The sequence below is a fragment of the Aethalodelphis obliquidens genome, unplaced genomic scaffold, assembly GCF_003676395.1.
Source record: "Aethalodelphis obliquidens isolate GAN/ISIS:26980383/991018 unplaced genomic scaffold, ASM367639v1 scaffold2, whole genome shotgun sequence".
Classification (NCBI taxonomy): Eukaryota; Metazoa; Chordata; class Mammalia; order Artiodactyla; family Delphinidae; genus Aethalodelphis; species Aethalodelphis obliquidens.
This window is the reverse complement of record NW_020837946.1, coordinates 26,712,934-26,739,595: the sequence shown is the minus strand read 5'-3', so window position 1 is coordinate 26,739,595 and position 26,662 is coordinate 26,712,934. Positions and strand designations below refer to the sequence as shown.

General features: G+C 38.7%; 1 protein-coding gene across 2 annotated transcripts in view; it reads left to right on the top strand.

Moving 5' to 3' along the window:
• UNC80 (unc-80 subunit of NALCN channel complex) overlaps positions 1-26,662 on the top strand; it is a 237,999-nt gene that overhangs the window by 128,650 nt on the left and 82,687 nt on the right. For both annotated transcript variants that reach the window (XM_027122575.1, XM_027122582.1), the window contains exons 27-30: positions 4,306-4,406; positions 15,182-15,382; positions 22,688-22,795; positions 23,979-24,117. In XM_027122575.1, coding sequence (XP_026978376.1) covers positions 4,306-4,406; positions 15,182-15,382; positions 22,688-22,795; positions 23,979-24,117 — 549 coding nt within the window. The remainder of the gene's footprint in view (positions 1-4,305; positions 4,407-15,181; positions 15,383-22,687; positions 22,796-23,978; positions 24,118-26,662) is intronic.

Below are 26,662 nucleotides of genomic sequence, written 5' to 3'. Positions count from 1 at the left end.
ATAAATAGGGTCTGTAGATATGGTTAGAAATTTAATTCTATTTAAATGTGTCTGAGAGTTGTTGTCAGGTTTTGACCAGAAAAGCGATATAATATTTATATTTATGATTTATGTATTTAAAAGATGAGTCAAGCTGTTAGAGTGGGGGTAAGAGCAAGCAGTTTGGTAGTTATATTAGTCTAGGGAATAGGTGACAGGGCTTTCAAAATCCTACGCTATTTTGAAGTGTTGAATCAGCAGGACTTGCTGATGGATATATGCGGTGTAAGAGAAAAGGGAAAAGAGATGTTTTATCTAATTCAGATGAATTTGTTTTGCTTTCATACTAGTTCTCGTTGTCATGGAGATAAAGGCTAAACTTCAGTGGTGTAGAATCTCGACTGATGTCTTTCATGTACTTTACCAAATCTGAATTCTAACTATATTATGTCCTTTGTAACCAATGCCATAATTCTGAACATTTTTTTTTTCAGTGCTATAAAATGTCTCCAATTATCTTTGGTGATAGAACAGTTTCTCAAAATTAAATTTTTTTATGTCATATTAATCTGGGGTTATTTTGCTGTACTTGTAGGCTGAAAAATATCATGAAATCAGGCAAAGAATGCCAAAGTGTGCCTCTGTAAAAATTTTTAAATTATTTCTTTAATCTTTTTCTCTACTTCCCAATCTCTTTTGACATAAATTGTATTAATAGTAATTTAAAATGATAAGTATATTCAGTTTCAAATGCATTTCAGATAAGTCATAAAGTCTCAATTATACCTAAAAATAACACTGAAAAATACAGTGGATGAGTTTTGTGCTATAACTAAAATAGAGCATTATGGTCTTTGTGGGATGTATTCAACTGTGCTGTGAGAATTTCTGTCTAGATGTGAAATTCTATCCAGATGTGTTCACGGAGCTCCATGAAGCCTTTGCCAGCTGAGTGGTGATAATTTTAGTCTTTCTCAGTCATACGAGTAAATCAGAGATTAAACATTTCACATTATTCAACAGGAATCTAGGCTCCTTTATATGGCACTAATTAACATTTTATGGAGCAGTATGAGTTCTGTCACAGACTAACTCTCCTGTGAGTGAGAAACTTGAGACTAAAATGCAATCTTCCTGATTGGCACTAAAATATTAATAGCTGTGCCTTAAATAATTAGTAAGAAATTTTGTTCATGTCTTAAGAAGGAAACCTTACAAAAACAGCCCCTTCCTGATAATCACTTGAAGCCCTAAACACTTTCAAAATCACCCTTACCATATCAATGTGTGACAACACCAAGTCCTCAAAAGAAAAAGAAGGTGTGGATATGACTATGGGAAATACGGATGCTTTTGGTTAAAATGTAGGTTTCAAGTTGAACGTGTTTCTTTTACCCTTTTATTTTCCTCACTGATGACTGTTTCTTCCAGAACACTAAAGAGGAGTAATGCATGTTCTTCTTGGTTCACGTAGACTGTAAGGTTGATTCAGGGTGTTGCAACTTTTGGACTCATATCTCACCCAACCTTTTGACTGAGAGGAGGATGCTATGAAATCATTAGGTGCATTGAAAATGGAACCATTTCACACTCACGTTCACCCAAAGCACCCCACTGCAAACATCTTTTAGTGACTTTGCTGAGGAGCTGAGTGGAACCCCCTGCTGACTGTTGGAGAGAGAAGCGCCTCTTGTTTTTATTTCTTAATGAGGTATTCCCAAATGAAGGGATTTTCCATGAAGGGGTTTCCCTAACTCACATAAGTCTGTCAGTCCCATTTCAAAAGAAAAACAAAAACAAATGGTTGGTGGTTCTGCTGAATCAAGCAATGATGCTGTGTGAACGTACTAACGGTCCCGGCGGACTCCGTGGCGAGGGCGCGCTCATGCTTGTGAATTCTGGGCCAAAGAGAGAGCAGGTTGTTCCCAGCACTGATGAGCTGTGTGTCCAAGAAAGAAGCTGCACCAGCCCTTCGTGGTGGACCCAGCCTCCTGCCCACCTAACAAAGCCGCCTGACTTGGGGCTTGGGAGAAGCTCCTTGTCCAGACACGCTGCTCATCCCGGCCAGCAGAGAGGAGGCTGTTCAGGGACAAGTTGGGGAGAGCTTGGCTCTAACGCTGGCTGGGGAGAACTAAGGGGGAAAAAGCCCTATTTTATTCTTTTAATACAGTTCCCAGCAGGAAGATCAGGATAGGAGGTTCCCGCCTGCTCCAGATTAAAGGAACCCGCAGTTTCCAAGTGAAGAAGGGGGGTTCCTTGTCCAGCATTCGCCGGGTCGGCAGCTTAAAGAGCAGCAAGTTATCACGGCAGGACTCAGAGTCTGAGGCTGAGAAGCTGCAGCTGTCCCAGAGCAGGGACACTGTCACTGACCTAGGTAACATAGAGGAGTGGGCTGTGCAGGGACGTGGGGGGTAGGAAGACAGAGACTGAATCCCCAAACAGCTCAAGTCCATTTTCTGATACGTCAGTAGATGGAGGGCAGAGTCATAGGTTAGAGTACTCGTTTAGTCCATAAGCTATGTTGCCCTCCAGAGCAGGGCTGCTCCAGCCTTATTGTGCACAGGGTCAGCTGGGAGCTTGTTAAAACGCAGATCCTGATTCAGCATCTCTGGGATGGGAGCCTGAGATTCTACGCTTTTAACAAGCTTCCTGGTAAAGTTGATGCTGCTGGTTCAAGGACCACAGCTTGAGCAGGGAGCATATGGAGTCTACAGTAGGGAAAGAAAATATTTTAATGACAAGGACAGTGTTTTGAAATCTAGATCTTTGTGCCTTTATTCTTCTGGTCAAGACCTTTAAAGCAAAATGTAGATATCCCCTTGGGAATAGCTGGCTTAAAGTCTTCTGTAAACTAAAGTCTCTATTTCCCAGTAAAAACAACCAAAATTTCAGAAAGGAAAGATTGTCTACATCTAACAATTAGTGACCTTCAGCGAGTCACTTAACTTCTCAGGGATTTGTTTTCCCCAGCTACCCAGTGAGAATAATTCTGTGTACTCCTTGCCTACTGTGAAAGGATGCTCTAAAGATAAATTAGGGATGATAGTAAAGTATGTTAAACTCCTAAGAATAAGCTTTATATACAATCAGAGCTGTAGATTGTCACTCTAGGACCCAAAGAGACTCTGAATCCCAAAGTGTGTTAGTCCTATGGGCTCTCACCATCCTCTTAGTAGACAAGAAAAAGATTAAGCAGGCTTGCCGATAGGACTCACCAGCTGCCTAGAATTTAAATGTTAGGTTAGAAATTGAAGTGCATATTCTTTGCCTTTCAGTCGCTGTATGAAAACCAAAGTGTAAAACTCTTCTTTCTAAGTAAGTTGTTTCAGAAGTCAGTCAGGAAATGTGGATAAATTATCAATCTAGCCTGCTGAAACAGAAGCTGAGTATATTTAATCAAGGAGAGTTTAAAATAGAAAATGTTTCTACACCTACCCACCCTTGCCTTTGAAAATAGCTAATTTATGCGTTAGTTAAGATTCAGCTTATTTTTTTAAGGAGACAATAGAAAAAACCTTACGACATCTTTTGTTACAGGCCTGAGCTGTAAGAGTATCATCAGTTAGTTTTGGGGAAAATATTATTTGAATTAATTATTTAAATTGATCAACGTAGCCTAGCCAGTTAAGTCAAACTATCCAAGCTAGAAGCATAGTTTTGTCATAGAAAATACCCAGAAAAGCTTGTAGATTTGAGGACAAAGCTTTGTTATCTAGTATACTAAGTAGAGAATTCCTGTGACATGTCTCCTTCACAGTTTCCTACAGAGACGAGTTTGGACAAAGGGTTGTCCACAGTTGGGCACAGTTACTTCCAAATTCCCTTAGTCTTTCCAAGGCACCGCCCATCTTTGAAATAGCTCTGATAGCAAAGCCAGGTGGTGTTAAGAGTAGTAGCACTAGCCGTAGTCACAGCAGCAGTGGAGGTAGCAGCACCCTTTGTGGCCACTGCAGGTTGGTTGGTGTCCCTACTTAACTACACCTGCGAGGTCTGGGCAGTCTGGCATGGATTTGGGCACACTCAACCAATAACTTGCTCATCTCAGCAATTCAAGGACTTGACTCTGTTCTTTTTCTCTGCTCCCATATCTCAAAATGGAAGCCACCATAACAGAGATCATAAATGTCTTTGTAATTGCCAGTTCAGCTGGTGGTGAAGGGAACAGCTCCTGTTAATATTACTCCACTAAAGCCGATGCTATGCCCCGTAACCCATTGGCCATGGTAGTCTGCCCTAGGATTCAAAAGCATGGACCACTATACCATAGCAACATGCTCTCCAGGGAGACAGAACAATATAACCTTTCTTGGTATTTTTCTTTTGAAGAAGGGAGTCCTTGGAGTGCAAGTGAGCCCAGCATTGAGCCAGAGGGAATGAGTACAGCCAGCACGGAGGAAAATTACCACAGGAACATGTCATGGCTTCATGTAAGTAGGAATCTCAGAAAGAGCGCTGAGATCAATTTCTTTTGGCATTGGGGAAGATCTGTGGAGGTAGGAATAAAGACTGTACTAAAAACATCCATCATTTCGGCCTATTAGAAAAATTATAGGCTTTTATTTCAGCTGAACCTCTGGATACTCACTAAGATTGGTCTTCTGCTGGATTATATTCATTTGAAGCTTATCTAAGACCAAGGGTGCTTTGTTATAGTTGGCTTGTGAGTCAGTATAAGTCAGGGAAAAAAACCCTGAGGGATCAGGCCAGGTTGGTGGTCAAGAGAGACTGAGTGACACAAGGCAAGGCATCACGATAGTTTTATACAGGTCACCACAAATGCTGAGAGCAAGGTCATGGTGTCAGTCTTGAGTCTGTATTAGATCAAGTTGTAAACTAGGACACGGAGATTCTAAGATGATGAAGGTCACACCTCAAAGGGCTCTCCAGAGGGCACAGGCAGGAGGGAATCCCAAGCACAGATTACAGTTCAAGGTTTGACCTGGGTGTAAAGAAAGGAAAAGAAAGGTCGGGAAGCATGATGTGAGATCCACAGTTGGCAGGGTACTGCCAGCACTATTATTATTATCATTTTTTAACATCTTTATTGGAGTATGATCGCTTTACAATGATGTGTTAGTTTCTGCTTTATAACAAAGCAAATCAGCTATACATATGCATATATCCCCATACCTCCTCCCTCTTGCATTTCCCTCCCACCCTCCCTATCCCACCCCTCTAGGTGGTCACAAAGCACCGAGCTGATCTCCCTGTGCTATGAGGCTGCTTCCGACTAGCTATCTATTTTACATTTAGTAGTGTATATATGTCCATGCCACTCTCTCACTTCATACCAGTTTACACTTCCCCCCACCCTGTGACCTCAAGTCCATTCTCTACGTCTGCGTATTTATTCCTATCCTGCCCTTAGGTTCTTCAGAACTTTTTTTTTTTTTTAGATTCTATATATATGTGTTAACATACGGTATTTGTTTTTCTCTTTCTGACTTACTTCACTCTGTATGATAGACTCCAGGTCCATCCACCTCACTACAAATAACTCAATTTCGTTTCTTTTTATGGCTGAGTACTATTCCATTGTATATATGTGCCACATCTTCTTTCTCCATTCATCTGTTGATGGACACTTAGGATGCTTCCATGTCCTGGTTATTGTAAATAGAGCTGCAATGAACACTGTCGTACATGACTCTTTTGGAATTATGGTTTTCTCAGGATATATGCCCCGTAGTGGCATTGCTGGGTCCTATGGTAGTTCTATTTTTAGTTGTTTAAGGAAGCTCCATATTGTTCTCTATACTGGTTGTATCAATTTACATTCCCACCAACAGTGCAAGAGGGTTCCCTTTTCTCCACACCGTCTCCAACATTTATTGTTTCTAGATTTTTTGATGATGGCCATTCTGACTGGTGTGAGGTGATACCTCATTGTAGTTTTGATTTGCATTTCTCTAATGATTAATGATGTTGAGCATCCTTTCGTATGTTTGTTGGCAATCTGTATATTTTCTTTGGAGAAATGTCTATTTAGGTCTTCTGCCCATTTTTGGATTGGGATGTTTGGTTTTTTGATATTGAGCTGCATGAGCTGCCTGTAAGTTTTGGAGATTAATCCTTTGTCAGTTGCTTCATTTGCAAATATTTTCTCCCATTCTGAGGGTTGTCTTTTCGTCTTGTTTATGGTTTCCTTTACTGTGCAAAAGCTTTTAAGTTTCATGAGGTCCCATTTGTTTATTTTTGTTTTTATTTCCATTTCTCTAGGAGGTGGGTCAAAAAGGATCTTGCTGTGATTTATGTCATAGAGTATTCTGCCTATCTTTTCCTCTAAGAGTTTGATAGTGTCTGGCCTTACATTTAGGTCTTTAATCCATTTTGAGTTTATTTTTGTGTATGGTGTTAGGGAGTGTTCTAATTTCATTCTTTTACATGTAGCTGTCCAGTTTTCCCAGCACCACTTATTGAAGAGGCCAGCACTATTATTGATCTTAGATATGGAATGTCTCCATCTCCTCTGATTTTAATCTGACTTCCTGGTAGGGTCAGATAAAGGGCTGGCTGGTACCTCACGCTCAGTGTTTACAGTGCTATGCCCTTGGAACTGGTTAATCTCCAGAACTGGCTGATTTTGAGAATCTCTGAGGCAGCTATATTTAAAGTAAACTTTTTAGTGAAGTCCAACCTACATATTAAAAAGCATACAAAATCTTTGTGTACTGCTCAATAAACTTTCACAAAATGGACACATCTGTGTAACCACCACCAGTTCAAGAAGAACATTAGCAGTACCTTAGAAGCCCTACCCGGGCCCTCGACCAGCCACTACTCTCCCCTATTGGTCACTGCCATTCTAACTTCTAAAACCAAAAATTATTTTGTCTGTTTTTGAAATGCATATAATTGGTGACATATGCTGGATACTCTATTGTGTCTGATTTCTTTTTTTCACATAAGTGTAAATCCTCCAGCTTTGTTCTTCTGCAGGGTGGCCTGTTCTATTCTTGGCTATATTCATTTCTATTAGAATCACCTTGTTAATTTCCATAAGAAAGCTTCCACAGCAGCCTTACTTTGAATACAAAGATCATTAAAACTGAGGAATTAAAATCTTTAATAAGTCTTCTAATGTATAAAATGGTCTATCCTCCATTAATTTGTGTTCCATCATTCATTTAGGATCTCTTCAATTTTATTCAATAATGCTTTTTAGTTTTGTGTACCGTTAACCCTCTGGAAGTGTTTGTGTAAGACCAGAGTTATTTATTCTTTAAATATTTAGAAGGGGTCACTGGTAGAACCTTCTAGATCTAAAAATTTCTTTGTAGTAAAATTATTAATTACAGATTTAATTTATGTAATATAATTAAGATTTCTCCAGGGAGCAGATTGGGCAAATTGATTTTTTTTCCTAGGAATTTGTTAATTTAATCCAAATATTCACATTTATTAACAAAAAGATGTTTATAATATTCTCTTTTTTTAATTTATTGAAGTATAGCTGATTTACAATGTTGTGTTAATTTCTACTCTACAGCAGTGATTCAGTCATACATATATACATATATTTTCTTTTTCATATTCTTTTTCATCATGGTTTATCACAGGATATTGACTATAGTTCCCTGTGCTATACAGTAGAACCTTGTTGTTTATCTATTCTATTTATAATAGTTTGCATCTGTTAATCCCAAACTCCCAGTCCATCCCTCCCCCACATCCCCTATTCTTTGGCAATGACAAGTCTGTTCTCTATGTCTGTGAGTCTGTTTCTGTTTCGTAGATAAGTTCATTTGTGTCATGTTTTAGATTCCACATATAAGTGATATCATGTGGTATTTGTCTTTCTCTGTCTGGCTTACTTCACTTAGTATGAAAATCTTGAGGCCCATCTATGTTGCTGCAAGTGGCATTATTTCATTCTTTTTATGGCTGAGCAATATTCCATTGTGTGTATATATATATGTATGTATGTATGTGTATATATATATATACCACATCTTTATCCGTTCATCTGTCAGTGGACATTTAGGTTGTTCCCATGTCTTAGCTATTGTAAATAGTGCTGCTATGAACACTGAGGTGCCTGAATCTTTTTTTTTTTTTTTTTGGCGGTATGCGGGCCTCTCACTGTTGTGGCCTCTCCCATTGCGGAGCACAGGCTCCGGACGCGCAGGCTCAGCGGCCATGGCTCACGGGCATAGCCGCTCTGCGGCGTGTGGGATCTTCCCAGACCGTGCAACTTAGGTTGCTTCCATGTCCTGGCTACTGTAAATAGTGCTGCAATGAACATTGGGATAGATGTCTCTTTTTGAATTATGGTTTTCTCAGGGTATATGCTCAGTAGTGGGATTGCTGGGTCATATGGTAGTTCTATTTTTAGTTTTTTAAGGAACCTCCATACTGTTTTCCATAGTGGTTGTATCAATTTACATTCTTCCCAACAGTGCAGGAGGGTTCCCTTTTCACCACATCCTTTCCAGTGTTTATTGTTTCTAGATTTTTTCATAATAGCCATTCTGACCACTGTGAGGTGATACCTCATTGTAGTTTTGATTTGCATTTCTCTAATGATCAGTGATGTTGAGCATCTTTTCATGTACTTCTAGCCCATCTGTATATCTTCCTTGGTGAAATGTCTATTTAGCTCTTCTGCCCATTTTTTAATTGGATTGTTTGCTTTTTTGATATTGAGCTCCATGAGCTGTTTGTATATTTTGGAGATTAATCCTTTGTTCTTTCGTTTGCAAATATTTTCTCCCATTCTGAGGGTTGTCTTTTTGTCATGTTTTAGGGTTTCCTTTGCTGTGCAAAATCTTTTAAGTTTAATTAAGTCCCATTTCTTTATTTTTGTTTTTATTTCCGTTACTCTAGGAGGTGGGACTAAAGAGATCTTGCTGTGATTTATGTCAAAGAGTGTTTTTCCTCTAAGAGTTTGATAGTGTCTGGTCTTACATTTAGGTCTTTAATCCGTTTTGAGTTTATTTTTGTGTTTGGTGTTAGTGTTCTAATTTCATTCTTTTACATGTATCTGTCCAGTTTTCCCAGCACCACTTATTGAAGAGGCTGTCCTTTCTCCACAGTATGTTCTTGCCTCCTTTGTCGTAAATTAGATGACCATATGTGTGTGGGTTTATCTCTGGGCATTCTATCCTGTACCATTGATCTATATTTCTGTTTGTGTGCCAGTACCATACTGTCTTGATTACTGTAGCTTTGTGGTATAGTTTGAAGTCAGGGAGCCTGATTCTTCCAACTCCATTTTTCTTTCTCAAGGTTGCTTTGGCTATTCGGGATCTTTTGTGTTTCCATACGAATTGTAAAATTTTTTGTTCTATTTCTGTGAAGAATGCCATTGGTAGTTTGATAGGTATTGCCTTGAATCTGTAGATTGCTTTGGGTAGTATAATCATTTTCACAATACTGGTTCTTCCAATACAAGAACATGGTATGTTTCTCCATCTGTTTATGTCATCTTTGATTTCTTTCATCAGTGTCTTACAGTTTTCTGAGTACAAGTCTTTTGCCTCCTTAGGCAGGTTTATTCCTAGGTATTTTATTCTTTTTGTTACAATGGTGAATGGGATTGTTTCCTTAATTTCTCTTTCTGATCTTTTGTTGGTGATGTATAAGAATGCCAGATATTTCTGTGCATTAATTTTGTATCCTGCAACCTTACCAAATTCATTGATTAGTTCTAGTAGTTTTCTGGTGGCATCTTTAGTATTTTCTATGTATAGTATCATGTCATCTGCAAACAGTGACAGTTTTCCTTCTTCTTTTCCAATTTGTATTCCTTTATTTCTTTTTCTTCTCTGATTGCCATGGCTAGGACTTCCAAAACTATTTTGAATAAGAGTGGTGAGAGTGGACATCCTTGTCTTGTTCCTGATCTTAGTGGAAATGCTTTCAGTTTTTCACAATTGATTATGCTGCTTGCTGTGGGTTTGTCGTATATGGCCTTTATTATGTTGAGGTAGGTTCCCTCTATGCCCATTTTCTGGAGAGTTTTTATCATAAATAAGTGTTGAATTTTGTCAAAAGCTTTTTCTGCATCTGTTGAGATGATCACATGGTTTTAATTCCTTAATTAGTTAATGTGGTGTATCACATTGATTGATTTGCATATTTGAAGAATCCTTGTATCCCTGGGATAAATCCCATTAGATCATGGTGTATGATCCTTTTAATGTGTTGCTGGATTCTGTTAGCTAGTATTTTGTTCAGGATTTTTGCATCTATGTTCATCAGTGATATTGGTCTATAATTTCCTTTTTCTGTTATATCTTTTTCTGGTTTTTGTATCAGCGTGATGGTGCCTTTGTAGAATGAATTTGGGAGTGTTTCTCCCTCTGCAATTTTTTGGAAGAGTTTGAGAAGGATAGGTGTTAGTTCTTCTGTTAATGTTTGATAGAATTCGCCTGTGAAGCCATCTGGTCCTGGACTTTTGTTTGTTGGAAGATTTTTAATTGCAGTTTCAATTTCATTACTGTGATAGGTGTGTTTATATTTTCTAATTCTTCCTGGTTCAGTCTGGGAAAATTGTACCTTTCCAAGAATTTGTCCATTTCTTTGTGTTTTTCCATTTTATTTTCACATAGTTATTTGTAGTAGTCTCTTATAATCCTTTGTATTTCTGTGGTGTCAGTTGTGATTTCTCCTTTTTCATTTCTAATTTTATTGATTTGCATCCTCTCCCTTTTTTTCTTGTTGAGTCTGGCTAAGAGTTTATCAATTTTGTTTATCTTCTCAAAGAACCAGCTTTTAGTTTTATTGACCTTTGCTATTGTTTTCTTTGTTTCTGTTTCACTTATTTCTGCTCTGGTATTTATGCTTTCTTTCCTTCTACTGACTTTGGGTTTTTTTGTTCTTCTTTCTCTAGTTTTTTTAAGTGTAGGATTAAATTTTTTATTTGAGATTTTTCTTGTTTCTTGAGGTGAGACTGAATTGCTATAAACTTCCCTATTAGAACAGCCTTTGCTTCATCCCATAGATTTTGGATCATCGTGTTTTCATTGTCATTTGTTTCTATGTGTTTTTTAATTTCTTCTTTGATTTCTTCACTGATCTCTTGGTTATTTAGTAGTTCACTGTTTAGCCTCCTGTATTTGTGTTTTGTACAGTTTTTTTTTCCTGTAATTGATTTCCAATATCATAGCGTTGTGGTCCAAAAAGATGCTTGACATGATTTCAATTTTCTTAAATTTTCCAAGGCTTGATTTGTGACCCAAGATGTGATCTATCTGGGAGAATATTCCATGTGCACTTGAGCAGAAATTGTATTCTGCCTCTTTTGGGTGGAATGTTCTGTAAATATCAATTAAATCTATCTGATCTATTGTGTCATTTAAAGATTGTATTTCCTTATTTATTTTCTGTTTGGATGATCTGTCCATTCATGTAAGTGGCGTGTTAAAATCCCCACTATTTTTGTGTTACTGTCAGTTTCTCCTTTCATGGTTGTTAGCATTTGCCTTATGTATTGAGGTGCTCGTATACTGGGTGCATAAACATTTATAATTGTTATATCTTCTTCTTGGATTAATCCTTTGATCGTTACATAGTGTCCTTCTTTGTCTCTTGCAGTAGTCTTTATTTTAAAGTCTACTTTATCTGATACAAGTATTGCTCCTCCAGCTTTCTTTTCATTTCCATTTGCATGGAATATCTTTTTCCATCCCTTCATTTTCAGTTTGTATATGTCCCTAGGTCTGAAGTGAATCTCTTGTAGACAGCATATATCTAGATCTTTTTTATCCATTCAGCCAGTCTGTGTCTTTTGGTTGGGGCCTTTAATCCATTTACATTCAAGGTTATTATCAACATGTATGTTCCTATTACCATTTTCTTAATTGTTTTGGGTTTGTTTTTGTGGGTCTTTTTCATCTCCGGTGTTTCCCACCTGGAGAGGTTTCTTTAGCATTTGTTGTAAAGCTGGTTTGGTGGTGCTGAATTCTCTTAGGTTTTGCTTTTCTGAAAAGCTTTTGATTTCTTCATAAAATCTGAATGAGATCCTTGCTTGGTAGAGTAATCTTGGTTGTAGGTATTTTTCTTTCATCACTTTAAGTATATCCTGCCACTCCCTTCTGGCCTGCGGAGTTTCTGCTGAAAAATCAGTTGATAGCCTTATGGGGTTTCCTTTATATGTCATATTTGTTTTTCCCTTGCTGCTTTTAATATTTTTGTTTCAATTTAGTTTTTGTTAGTTTGATTACTATGTGTCTTCGTGTGTTTTTCCTAGGGTTTATCCTGTACAGGACTCCATGTGCTTCCTGGACTTGGGTGACTATTTCCTTTCCCATGATAGGGAAGTTTTCAACTCTAATCTCTTCACATATTTTCTCAGATGCTTTCTTTTTCTCTTCTTCTTCAGGGACCCCTGTAATTCGAATGTTGGTGTGTTTAGTGTTATCCCAGAGGTCTCTGAGGTTGTCTTCAATTCTTTTCATTCTTTTTTCTTTATTGTGCTCCTTGGTGGTTATTTCCACCCTTTGTCTTCCAGCTCACTTATCCGTTCTTCTGCCTCACTTATTCTGTTATTGATTCCTTCTAGTGTATTTTTCATTTCAGTTATTGTGCTGTCCATCTCTGTTTGTTTGTTCTTTAGTTCTTCTAGATCTTTGTTAAACACTTGTATTTTCTCAATGTGTGCTTCCCTTCTCTTTCCGAGATTCTGGATCATCTTTACAATCATTACTCTGAATTCTTTTTCAGGTAGGTTACCTATTTCCTCTTCATTTACTTGGTCTTGCAGGTTTTTACATTGTTCCTTCATCTGTGACATATTTTTTTGCCATTTCTCTCTTTTTTTTTTTTTTTTTTTTTTTAGTGAGTGGGATTGTGTTCCTGTCTTACTGGTTGCTTGGCCTGAGGCTTCCAGCACTGAAGTTTGTAGGCTGTTGGGTAGAGCTGGGTCTTGGTGCTGAGATGAGGGCCTCCGTGAGACCTCACTCTGATGAATATTCCCTGGGGTATGAGGTTCTCTGTTAGTCCAGTGGTTCAGACTCAGAGCTCCCACAGCAGGAGCTTTGGCCCAACCCCCAGCTTCTGAACCAAGATCCCGCAAGCCATGTGGGATGGCAAAACAAACAAACAAACAAACAAAAAACAATTACAAAGTAAAAAATAAAATTATACTAGGAAACTAACAGATATGTTAGAAAGAATATAAAAATAAAAATATAGATGAATCAACAACCAGAAGGTACAACAGTACCACAAGAGTAAGAAAGAGGAGGGAAAAGAGAAAAACAAAAAAGAAAAGAAAAAAAGGGGAAAAGGCCTTGGCTGTGGAGGGTGGGGCCTAAGTAAAGGTGAGGTTTGGGTCAGGGGCAGGGGCTATGCTTAGGACCCACAGGGCTGGAAAAGGCCCTGGGAGCTGTGGGGGGTGGTGCTTAGGCTCAAGGAAGAGAAGGGGCTGGGCATGCCCCCACCCCGGTCTCAGAGGGTAGGGGACCTCACCTGGGAGCCCAGCAGGCTTTCTGGGCTCGAGTGCCTGGGGTGAACGCCCTCCACTCCTCTCCTTCTCCTCCTGGAGGGCCCCTCCCACCTACCTCTCCTGATCTCCCCAGCCTCCCTCCTATGCCCCCAAGCACCCACGTGGCCTGGAGGGGGCCTTGAAGGGCAGAGGACTGGCCTGGGAGCTCAGCAGTTTCCCCAGGCCCAAGTGGGTGGAGCAGTCACCTTCCTCTCCTCTTCCCTCCTCCTGGAGGGACCCTCCCTTCTGCCTCTCCTGATCTCCCTGGCCTCAGGGACACCTATCCTGTCTGGCCTCCACTTCTCCTCCTCCCCCGTCCCCCCACATCCTACCAGTTCACTTGGGGGTTCCTCCTGTCTCCTTGGGCATCAGGGTCCCCCACCAGTGGGTGGCAGATGCCCTAGTTGTGAGGAGACGCTGTATAATATTTTCTTAAGATCATCTTAAATTTCATGAGATCTACAGTAATGTGCCTGTATCATTTCTGATATTGGTAGGTTTTATCTTTTCTTTCTCTTTTTTTGATCAGTCTTGCTAGAAGTTTATCAGTTTTATTAGTCAAAGAACCATTTTTTGGCCAGATTCAAGAATAACAAGGGAAGGTTTACAGTTCTTCTTTGTGCCCTGACTCATATTAGTATAAACAGGAATATCAGGGATCTTCAATGAATCTTGAGAGAGATCTGAATATTCTGTTCAGACAACACCTATTTTTTTTTTAAACTTTGAAGAGTATGAGGTATTGTTAGCTGAGTTTGAGAGGGGTGCATTGTTACTGTTATTTACATTTGTCTCAGATTAAGCAGGACCTCTCATTCCTAAGGAAATGCATGGCAGCCCTTTCTAGAGGTTCGATTGGTCTTATCTGTGTAGACTTACTTTATGTTCTCCATTCAATGTGGCACATGGTCTCGCACAGTTTAGGTGTTGGGGTGGGAACTAGTTTCATGAAGGATAGAATCATTCAGAAGATTACTCTGTGCAGATTTGACTAAACTTGCAGCTCTAGGAATGCTACTGCCCTTTTAGGAAGGCAACTTAAGAAGTTATCATCTCAAGGCCCTTCATTTCTTTTCTTAAAATAACCATATCATTTAAATCAACTGAGTTCTTTTCTGTACTACTACTTGAGAAGTCTAGAAGATATGAAGATTTGAGCCAGATCAAGCCACAAGTGAAGAGCTAGAATAGCCCAAAAGCTGAAAACAAATTAGTTTGTAGAGAGGGAAATGAAGTGCTACACTGGGTTTCAAGGCCCAGTTGAAGGTTAGAGGCTAGGGTGGAAGATGCAGAAATGTTTTCATGTTCCATGTAGGTGGGCTGGAGTTAAAGACATCCCACAGCTGTCAAAGGCCAGCCAAATCCTTTGGGATGGAGCTTCTCATTAGTTTCTGCTCTTCTCCTGGCTCCTTCTACAACATAAGAGCTGAAAAAATAATACATTTTAATTTCAGAATCTTCATTTGAAAATATTTGGGAATCAGACGCTCCCCGATAATTGTTTCAACTTTTGAAGAGCACTTAACCTTGTATAATTTCAAAAAGAACTTTCTATCAAGTGTGAATCCAGGGAGCAAAAGAAGCCATGTACATAAAGGCTTGTAACCCTTTGTTCTCTTGTGGGAATTATTATTCTCTGTGGAATTATTGTGATTTTAAGACCCATTAAAGAAAGTTGACATTCTCACTTTTCATCTTCCACCCCACATCGTCGTTCACAGTTGGTCTGTACCCTGGTTGCCTGGTTGAGCTTCAGTGATGTCTGTGTTCCAGGTCATGATCTTGCTGTGCAATCAGCAAAGCTTCATCTGCACCCACGTTGACTACTGCCACCCTCACTGCTACCTGCACCACAGCCGCTCCTGTGCCCGGCTCGTCAGGGCCATTAAGCTGCTCTACGGAGACTCCGTGGACTCCCTCCGAGAGAGCAGCAGCGTCAGCAATGTGGCTCTCCGGGGCAAGAAGCAGAAAGAGGTGAGCGAATGATCACATGATAATATACCAATGATAGGGAAAGTGATGTCCTAACAATCTTTTCTCTGGAAATGCAAACTTCAGCCTACTGCAGTTGCATAAACCAGGCTACAGATCTGTGTGATTTCGAGCAAAATTAGAAGATGGGTACAAAAAAGACAAGTGCCAAAAAATAAATAAATAAATAAAAGACAAGTGCTTTGTCTTCATGTCCATGAGCAAACATGGGCTCAACTCTTTTCCCAGGCTTATTTCTACAAATAAATATGAACTCAAAGGGGCACTGGTGATAAGTAGGTTGCTGTGGTAGGAAGAATAATGTCCCCCCAAAGGTATCCGATTTCTAATCCCTGGAACCTGTGAATATGCTACCTCACCTGGCAAAAGGGATTTTGCCTATGTGAGTAAATTAAGTATCTTATAATGGGGAGATTATCCTGGATTAGCCAAGTGGGCTGAACGTAGTCAGAGGTAGAGATGGAGATGTGATGACAGAAGCAGAGGTCAGAATGATGCAGGGTAGTGAGTCCAGGCAGCCTCTGGAAGCTGGAAAGGGCAAGGAAATGGATGATTCCCTAGAGCCTCCAGAAGGAACACAGCCCTGCCAATTCATTTGAGACTTCTGACCTAGAGAACTGTTAAGATAATAAATTTGTGTTATATTTTTGCCAGGAAGGTTTTAGTGATTTGTTACAGCAGTAATAGGAGACTGATACAGTTATAGCTTAAGAAATAAGCAATAAATGGCCCAACTGTTCACTGATAAATAATAGAGTCAAATCAGACTAAAGGAAACTTCTTCAAGAAACTATTACATTTTCTAAGCATTCAGCTGCACTTTCCTGAAAACTGAACAGCTGAACTGGCAGAAGATGAAGACGGTAACCAGGGCTGCCGTGCTTCTGCCAGGGAAGCCCTGAGTTACCCATCTGCCCCTGAACAGGCGTGATGGCCAAGATGCTCTACTGCATGCTGCTGGCCGCCCCTGCAGCTGCTTCTCACAAGTGGATCTGCCAAGAGATCTTTATATAATCCCTATTCATTTCGATGAGCATTCATTGTGCACCTGCTGTTGGCACAATATGAGGCCAGATATTCTTGGAGAAATAAAAAATAATTAAGCAGGAGTAGAGGTTATTTCTGTTGATACTAAAGAGTTTGTGAACCAGGTTTGGTGGGGTGGGAGGATGGCAATAAAATACAAATCAAACTAGAGAATATAAACAATAACAAAAAATGCACTGTAATGCTTTAGCACTCACAAAAGGGATTTATTTAATTATGATTTTTAAAATTTTGAAAGCAATATGGGTATATGGAAGAAATTTTGGCTAATACAAGAGCTCCTAAAGAGATCCTAAAGAAAAAAAATATGTATCTCATGCGTATCATAAGTGTGCTAATTTGCCTTCTGGAAAATGACCTTTTAGTATTTTCTTCAAAGCATATGTATGAGCGTATAAGGTAGGTATACATCACTGACAAAGTACTTTTTGATTCTTGCAAATCTTGTGCAGGAGACACTCTTCATCACATTTTACAGATGAAAATGTTGAGGTTCAGAAAGATGGGATTGTCCACATTTCACATCTAGAACAGCTAGACTTTAATTTATAAACATGGAATTTCAAAGTCAGGGCTTTTTCAACTAGACTCTATTGCATCTACCGGTATTCAAACTATACAAATTCTGAGGGGAAATCAGGTGGGGAAACTACATGAACTGCTAAATGATGACATAAACAGAAAAATATGTATGTGTATATATGTTTGTATGTGTATGCATGTACATAGACATGCATTTATGTTTGAGATACATGCATACATTTATGTTTGAGATACATATATGTTTGATATATATATGTGTATATATGTTTGTATTCATGTACATAGACATGCATTTATTTTTGAGATACATGTATGTACACACATGTATCTCAAACATAAATGACACTTCATACAAAGAAAACCTAATTTTATTTAGGTAAGTTCTCCTTCATATAAAAACTCCCTTAGCTTTAGAAGAAAACCATATATGTTGAAAATTGTAAAAATACGCCAACCTAATGTTCATTGTTCACCATACACACGCTGAGATTTCTTACTTCCATACCTTTGCTCCAGCTGTATCTTCACCTGTAATCTACATGTGGCTGAACCCAAACATCCTTCAAGATCCAGCTCAAGTGCCGCCTCCTTCTTTTCTGATCTCCCTAGCATTTACCACTGGGCATACTGCAGGTGGATGATTAATGACGTTGTCTATTCCTTCTTCCTCTAAACTACAATGATGGTTTACTTGTGCTTTTCACATCCTTCATTCAATTATTCATTCATTCATTGATCCATCCATCCATGGGTCTATTCAGCAAATTTTAAAGAGATTCTGGACCATGCTGAGTCCATACTGTGTTGGGTATAGTAATGGCCAAAGAGATATGGCCCTACCCTTGTAAGATGCACACAGTCTAGTCTAGAGACAGAAATTAATCAAACAAACATCCCAAGTTGATGTAAAATTGCAACAACGATAAGCACAATGAAGGAGAAGCACTCTGTGCTAAGAGATCTTATGAATAAGACTTTGAACCAAGGATGATGGCTGGAGCATGGAGGACCGTGGTGCCTGATGAGGCTGCACAAGCAGGTAGAGAGCAGACCAGGTTGAGCCTCTGAGGCCTTGGGAAGGATTTTAGTCTTTATCCTGTGAATAGTGACAAGCACCAAAAGGTTTTTAAGATTGCTCTGCCTGCAAAGTGGGGCTACTTACATCCCTATTTCTCTTCTCACTTAATTATAAAGCTTCTTGAGAACTGAGGCAGTCTTACACATTTTGCATCCTGTGTGATACCTAACAGACTACCTCACTATGGCAGAGAGACTATAATATTGAGTGAGTGAGTGGGCTATAGAGTTCTATGATGTTTCATGAGTGCCTTTCACCTCTGGCCCATCCAGGACACTGGCCTGAAGCAGCAGAAAAGGTTACCAACCTTACATGTTGCTTACATTTTTGAAAGGGAAAGTAAAGCAAGAGTATAAGTGTTCCCTAACCCTAACACACTTAAATTAGTCATGCAGGTGGAGAGCTGAAAAGATGTATTGAGTCTTCTGTGATCAACATTTTATTTCCAAAATGCCAGCCTCCTGTTCAAGCTTCTTTTTTATTCTCTCATGATGTTTCCATTTGCCTGTTCTGAATCTGTCACATAAATGAACAATGCCCACATTTTCAGAGCCCAAATGAAAACAGAGTAGGCAATAAATCAAGAATAAAAGCAGTGATTCTGATTAAAATCGAGACTTATGAGCAATTGGTATTTCATTCGTGTTTCCTTTTTAATTGGTTTTTATGGCAGAATATATTTGTGGCAGCTAGTACATTTTGTAACCCTTCTAACTCTGATCAATCTGCTAATCTACATCTCAGTGCTCAGAGACTCCCTGTACATTCTGTTAGACTGTTTTAGTGCACTTCCAAATTTGAGAGGTTTAGATAAGCTATCATTATATATATCACCTTCACCAAAAGGTGAATTCACCAAAGAATTCTTTGAATTTTCCTGTATATCTGTACCTTGTCTAATGCTATGTTCTAAACATAGTAATGTGCAATTAGTGCTTGCTGATGGAAATGGGTGGATAAAACATTTTTTCCTTTCAGCCAAAAAGGGGAGGTAACTAAGAGGTTATATGTACCCAAAAAAAGAAAGGGCATAGTGTCCATAAATTTTGTGAAGCCAGTGTAAATGGCAAGAGGCCACCTGATCTCCTGCAGGACTAATATTTTTCTAAAGCTATGGAAAACACAGCTGTGAGGCCAAGACCAAGCCCTAGGTCTTGATTTCATGGGTCAGAATTACTCTTCACTATGATATACATAACTCCTATGTCAAAGATGTATGAGACACAAAGGGTCTGGGTTACCTCTGGGGAAATACTATACTTCTATTGGCATGTTTCTTTCCAGAAACATGAGGCAATCCCTTTCCCAAAGAACCCAGTAGGCTGACTCCAATTTTCCCAAATGTTAAATACCTCATTATTTCCACAGTGTTATCATCATTTATGACATGTATTCTCCTTTTCTACTTATCTTGAATTTTCATTTGTTTGCTAGCTGTCTCTCCTGGTAAGATACACTCTCCAGAAGGGTGTATCATGGGGGTTTTGCTCCTCAGCATATCCTCAGAAGTTAGCCCTGTTCCTGGCAAATGGTTATTTCTTAATAAACATACTTGAATTATTAAATGAATAAGTAAAAATTTTACTTAAACTAATTACGTATTACGCCTCCGTTGTCAATAATATTTTGTTGTGAGTAATAGAAACCCATTGAAATTTGTTCAAATAATTAGAGTTTCTTCAAAGGATATAGCAGAATCTCATGAAACCAAGGACAGGTGGGAAACACAGTCAAGCCTCAAAGGAATGAGATCCAAAGCAGCTGTCCATCTGAGGGTGGACAGTGTCTCATCTCTGCTTCTTTCTGCATCATCTCTGTCTGCTGACTCATCTCTGTCCCCTGACCAGCAACCCCTGCTTTATTCATCTTGTACTTAGACTGAAGTCTCAAGGTTGCATCATCATTTCTCAGCCCCAGTAACCATCACTAAATGAATCAGACTCGGTCCCCTAATTCCCTAGGACAGGAATTTGATGGGACCAACCCTCCTCTTTCTGATCCAAACACCACAAGTGATAATTCCCTGGACAGTTAAAGGATAGGTTTTGCACTACAGATTTTATCTGAAGTTCTACACCATCCCATAGCAAGCATGTCCCAGTATCCCTGCCAGCTCTTGGGACTGTATAATGTCCTCCCACTGACCATAGCTTCCTCTGGTAGATCGACTCAAAATGAATGACATCCTCTATTAGTGATAAATTCTGTCCTTCAGTCTTGGGTTACTAGTTTTGGTTTTCTTTGCAGTCCCTGATTGATGTGTGTTTCCAACCACCACCTACATCTCACAGTCCAGTGAAATTTCTAACTCTTCAGGAACCACTAATGGTTATAATTATATAATATGGTTATAAATGCCTTCAGAACCAGCCTCCTACTCCATCCATTTTCTTACTCTCTTCTAGCCAAGTTTTACACCACGTTACCAAAGCAAAAAGCAAGTGATGATAATGTTGTTAGTCTGAGTCAGGGTCACACCAGTAGAGGACTTTAGGGACCTCACATAGGGTACCCAAGTGCCCATAACACGTGTACCCATCTTTAATACCTGTTTTCAGGCCTGAACAAGTCACTCAAGAAGAGTTCCTAGCCCATCACCCTAGTGTAAAAGCCTTTCCAATTCCCTTCCCTTTCCACTAAAACAAACATCCTAATATCTTGAAGCCAGCAGAACACACCAGGCTTCTTAAGGAAGCATGCCAGGATATTAAATATTTGATATTTGAGAAGCTTGACTTATACCTTCTGTCCCCAGCAGATAGGATTAAACAGAAGCCTACATTTCACAGAGCGTGAGAAACAGACATAAATGTTTGTCCTTTTTCCTCTGAGTATTTTTCTGTATCTGCTTGCTTAAAATTCCTATAAATTAATCAAAAGTATTGTTCAAAGGTAACCCTGAAAAGATAAAGTGTCCAGCCAAAGGAGAAAGCAATAAAATATTTTCAAAATTTAAAAATCAATTTTAAAATAACTCTAACAACCTGGGGAATATTCATCATAAAATCACAGTGAAATGAAATGTTTAAAACTGTGTACCACATATATAGCATCGTCACAGCTTTGCTAAGATGCCTAGGGGGTCAAAGGGCTGAAAGGAGCCAAATAATGGCCATCACTGAGTTGAGGATTATAAGGATTTTTATTTTCTTCTTCATAGTTTTTTTTGTATTTTCCAGGTTTCTGCAATTTACATTTTTTTATAAATAGAATAAAAGCAGAAAGATGCCACTTTTTAAATACCTTGATTTTTTACAAAGTCAGATACACCCCTATATTTATATGGAAAATGATTGCCATATATGATTTTAGAAGTTTTCAAATTATATAAAATAAGCATGATATTTATGCTATATTTTGCTTTTACATTCACAGGGGGGAAATAAAGCATTGCAGGATTTCTCTCCCCAGATGATATTTATTCCCAAGCAGGATTTCTCTCTCCAAATGATATGTGTTCCCAAGTATGTGACTCCACTTTTTTTTTTTTTAAATCTTTAGAAAACACAGCAAGAGCTCTGATTCATTTGTTTCCAAGTAAATTCGTTTAAGAGTTTATTCCATACTGGTCACATAACAGATGCATTGTCTTGGGTCTTTTTGTCAGTTTTGAAAGACTTTCTTGGAACATGCATGTACTTTGTAGATTTGCTTTTTCTTTCAAAATATCTCCATCTATGACACTGTGAAGCTCTGTTCAGAAATTCTTAAGGAGTTCAGTTGTTTTCCCTTGGCACTGAGGGAGAGAGTGTTTCATTGACATGTCACTGGAAAAACAAATGAGCATTTATACTGTGCAAAGGGATGGATTCCCTGTTTGCACAGCCTGGAGTGCAAAAATGGAGGCATCAGGACTCAGGATAAATAAACAAGGGCCTGCCACCACTGGAGCAATCATTCTCCCAGCTGCTCTGTCCACTCCATTCCTTGGCACTTAGAGAGTCAGGGGAAGAAAATGTCTCCTCCGTGTGTATGCAGATGTCAGGCTTATTCTGGACCCTGGTTGAGGGGACAATTTTAAAGAAGAGCTGCTGCCTCCAATAGACAAGTATGGGTTTTTAAACAAACAAACAAACAAACACTTTACCTGGATGATGGATGCTATGAACTCATACTTCGTTGATGAGTCTTTTATCTTTCACTTCCTAACACTCCTCTGTGAAACATTTTCTCTTCCAAATAATCAACTTGTAACATCCAACCCTTTAAAGGGATTATTAGAGAGAGTGGCTTTTAACTGGCAATATTTAAAAAGATTTGTGTTTTTAACAGCTTGGTGGAATATAATTAGCCCTGAAATGGAAATCAGGAGATCCTGTCCTTTCCTTATTCTACTAATAACCAGTTTTGCAATTTGGTCAAGCTACTCCACCTCTCTGGGTCCTGGTCTCCTCAGTGGTAAAAGAGGAGTTTGTTGCTAAATACCCCTAAGCTACCTTTTCATTACAAAATTAACTGCTTTTATCACTTTCAGAAAGTGCAGGCCCATAAAAAGTCCTTACTGAAATCATCTGTTGCATTAGAACCAGTTGGTTGTTTGGAGAATTTGGAGGAAAACAGCACTGTTGGGTTTTGAGAGAACACAACACTCTTCGTCACCTATCTTATGTTCTTTCCAGTGCTCAGATAAATCATGCCTGAGGACACCTTCGCTGAAAAAGAGAGTTTCAGATGCCAACCTAGAGGGGAAAAAGGACTCTGGAATGCTGAAATACATCAGACTACAGGTATTGATGCATAGATCAGAAATGTTCATGGAACAGTAATAAGGAGGGAACTCCAGATATCTTGTTTACTAATGTTTGGGACATACAATGCCAACTGGCACAGTGTTGGCATAAAGGCCCCTCTAATTTGGTGAGCAAGAATGCTACCAAGTATGCAAGGAAAAATCCCTTCTTGCTGGACAGCCAACTTCCATAGAGACAAGGCTTGGGGGGCTTGGCTAGAACCATACCTCTTCCCACTCTCTCCACCTTAATGGAGCCAGCTTCCCACCAATGTGTGGTAGCGACGCTCATAGATCTTGGAATGAGACAGTCGGATTTCAAATCCTATACCTGCTGCTCTGGCTCTGGGACCTTGGGCAAGTTAACTTAATTTTTCTCAGTTTTAGTTGCCTAAACTCTAAAATGGGGATTTTAACACTAGACCCATCTCAAAGAATTATTGCATGGATTAAAAAAGATAGTATATTTAGCTGCTTATCCAGTGGTTGGCACAGTTATATTGTTATTACAACCTAAACTCTAAATCATAATACATTTCCCAGGGGAAGAGAAAAAAAAAGTTTCATGTTTTTGTAGAAAGTGTTTTAAATGATGGTTAAAGACCTAGACTTGCCCCAAACCTACATTTATCACCAAAATTATTTGAAATAATGGATTAAATGGGGTTTTGTTGGCTAACCTGGAGCAATAACCACAATGTATAATGTTTTGAAGGGAAAATGCCATCCAAGTTCACTGGCTTAGAAAACTAACTTTCTGAATGGGACTCCTTTATAAATTAGAGGCTGATCACTGTTTCCAGTGGAAATCAGCTTCTAACAGGAAGGAAGATAAGATGCTATGAAAGTCTACCAGGACTTTAAACACAAAGATATATTGGCTGGAGTCCTTCTTTCTCACAGAGCTATACTTATTCTACAGTTTATTCCCTAGGTGGTTGCAAATTAATTTTTGTGGTGAAAGTATTATAAAATTAATACAATTTGGGGGTAATTATACATCAACTAATAAGGTATAAAGCTTATTATACATCATGCCAATAAATACGCTCCCACTTTAGAATGTATTTTAAGGTCATTTAAGGAAAGCAGAGAGAGGGGAAGTGACACTTAACACTCTAGAGGAGTACAGCAATCAGTGTCTTCAAAGATTTTACGACATCATTTCCATCTTTTTCCAGGTGATGAGCCTGTCGCCTGCTCCCTTATCTCTGCTAATCAAGGCAGCACCAATTCTGACGGAGGAGATGTATGGAGACATCCAGCCAGCTGCCTGGGAGCTCCTGCTCAGCATGGATGAGCACATGGCAGGGGCAGCAGGTAAAGAAAGACCACCTGGGACTCTGGTCCTGCTGCCACTCATCCCAGCGTCTAAACAAGAGAAAGGCACATTCATTCCATTTTCACCCTTAGGTCAGATTGCTAGCAATGGCTGGACCTCTAGACAGAGCTGTGCACTAAACAGAAACAGGCCTAGGTTCTGTGTGCACCCTTTTCATGTCACTGTATAGTTTGCACAAGGGCAGCATGTCTCTCCCAAGATGTTACCAAATTATAGAGAATGATTTCCCCCAGAACGTACATTTTCACTATATTTCACAAAAGATAAAATTCTTTTTGTGCGTTGTGATTTCCCAGATTGACCATGAACAACCATCATTAATTTTATTAAATCTTATGTGAGTAATAGTCTGTGTTCAAATCACAATATCAAAGTAAATTTGTGAAATTTAAGTGACGTGTCCAAAGCCACATAGCTAACAAATGGTAGAGGTAGAATCTGGATTCTTCATCGTTTTCCAGTTTTTGTGCATATTCCTTTATTTTATAGTTATTTTAATTGAAAATGCACATGGTTAAAATTCAAATAATATAAGAGTGTATGAAGTTTAAAAGTATCACCCTCTTTCCCATGACTCCCAGTCCTCTTTCTCAGAGGTGACAATTTTTAAATTTCCCAGGAATCCTCTAGGGTAAACTATGCATATATATATATATATATATATATACACCTATGTATGTATATATTACGTTTCCTTTTTCACACAAATAGGACATACCATAAAGACTTCTGCATTTTGCATTTTTATCTAGGAGACTTTAAGAGTTTATTTGAACAAAAATTGATTCCAATCAGGCAGTGCCAAGCTACAAGTGGTTAGGAGCACTCCACCAAGAGTAGCTCAGGGAGAGACTTTTATAGAGAAAAGGCAGAAGCAAAGAAAAGCAATTATTTATTGTCTGTAGCGTAAAGCCTAGTTAGCTGTTTGTGATTGGTTATCCTTAGCATTTTGATTTGTAACCTTGAGGTGTTTATAGGCATAGATTTTGGTTTGCTTATGTAAGCTGCCGTGGCATTAGGGCCACCTCAGTCTAATGGTCTCCTTTTAAAACAACTTAACAATTTCCCCCTTTTGGTCATCCTCTCATATGTGAAAAGTTGACCAAAAATTAGTATTAATGCCACTCTTTGTCACCATCAGAGTTAAGTTTCTCTTGTCTCATTGTGAAACTCATAGTAGGTTATGATGTCATGTCCATGGAAGAATTGTTTTGCTGTTCATCTCGTTGTTCATCTTGTTCCTGTTTCTCCAAGCACAGTAAGACCAGCTAATGTACTGCTGATGGCTGTGAACGTGCATTTAAGACCGTTGAGAGAATATAGCACACCACAGAGACTACAGTGATAACTATTAGGAGGATAATATCAAGAGACTGAAGTGTACTCCTTGGCCAGGGCCCCAGTGAACCAAACTAGCTAGTATCAAATAAATCAAAGGATGTACCTGTTTAACCAAGTGGCTTGTTTGTTAATTTTCTGTATTTGCTACAATAGTAGAGATATGGATCAGGGTGCAGCAGGAGACATTTGCTATGGCACATGTTCCGCCAATAACTAATCTAAAGCAATTCTATTATCTAAATTTACCTTGGCAAGAAAATCTTGGGACTTTGGTTGTTCAGCTGCGGCCTTAGCAGTAGATTCATCAACAGTTGCCAGAGTTAAGGAGCATTATCTTCCTAGGCATTAACAGAGAAAAAAAGCAGGTAGTGAAAAGGCAAAAGGAATAAACATTTCATATTGGTGTTAAAGACCTTGATCTGCAATCTTGGGAGACAGCTGTCTACCACAAGACGCCATCTGCCTCTGGGTAAGAACCTCCTTAGTCAATTTTAATTTTAGGTCTCCAGCTGGTATGCAGTTCCAAGAGTTTGGAGAAGCCCTTTTTAACTGAGGGATGTGGACCCAAGGTTCAATTCCATGAAGTTTTCTAAGTAGTTTTAATTGTATATATTGATTAGAATTCTTAATACTTAGAACTGTTTTTTCCTAGTGAAACTAAGGTGTAAGCAATTGTGGAGTGTCTGTTATACTAGCATTCTGTGAGTTGGCAAATTTATAAATCCATTTCACGATTTCTGGAAGTATATTCTTTCTTAGTAAATTTTTCATTGTGGCACAAAACATGTTTAGTAATAAACGCAAATATCTTTAGTGCCTCTGAAAAGGAAGCCAAAAGTAGATAAAGCTATGTTCAGTAATTAATGTTTCAATATTGTATCTTATTTGGAAATGATCTAGATATTCAATGAATATCCATCATTTAACTTATCTCAGCATAACTTTAAGGTTTCAAGTTACCAACAAGATTTTAGAAACTATTTTTAAGTAGACATACCATAAAGCATAATGTTGAAAAATTAATTTATAAACTTTTTACTTTTTAAAAAAGTAAACTTTTATTTACATCTATTTAATTTATTTGTTCTTAACAATTATGTTTAGAATATTCATGAAAATTTCATGAGACATTAAACAGATAACCATCATTTTAAGTTATTTTTCTTTCTGACAAATTCTATA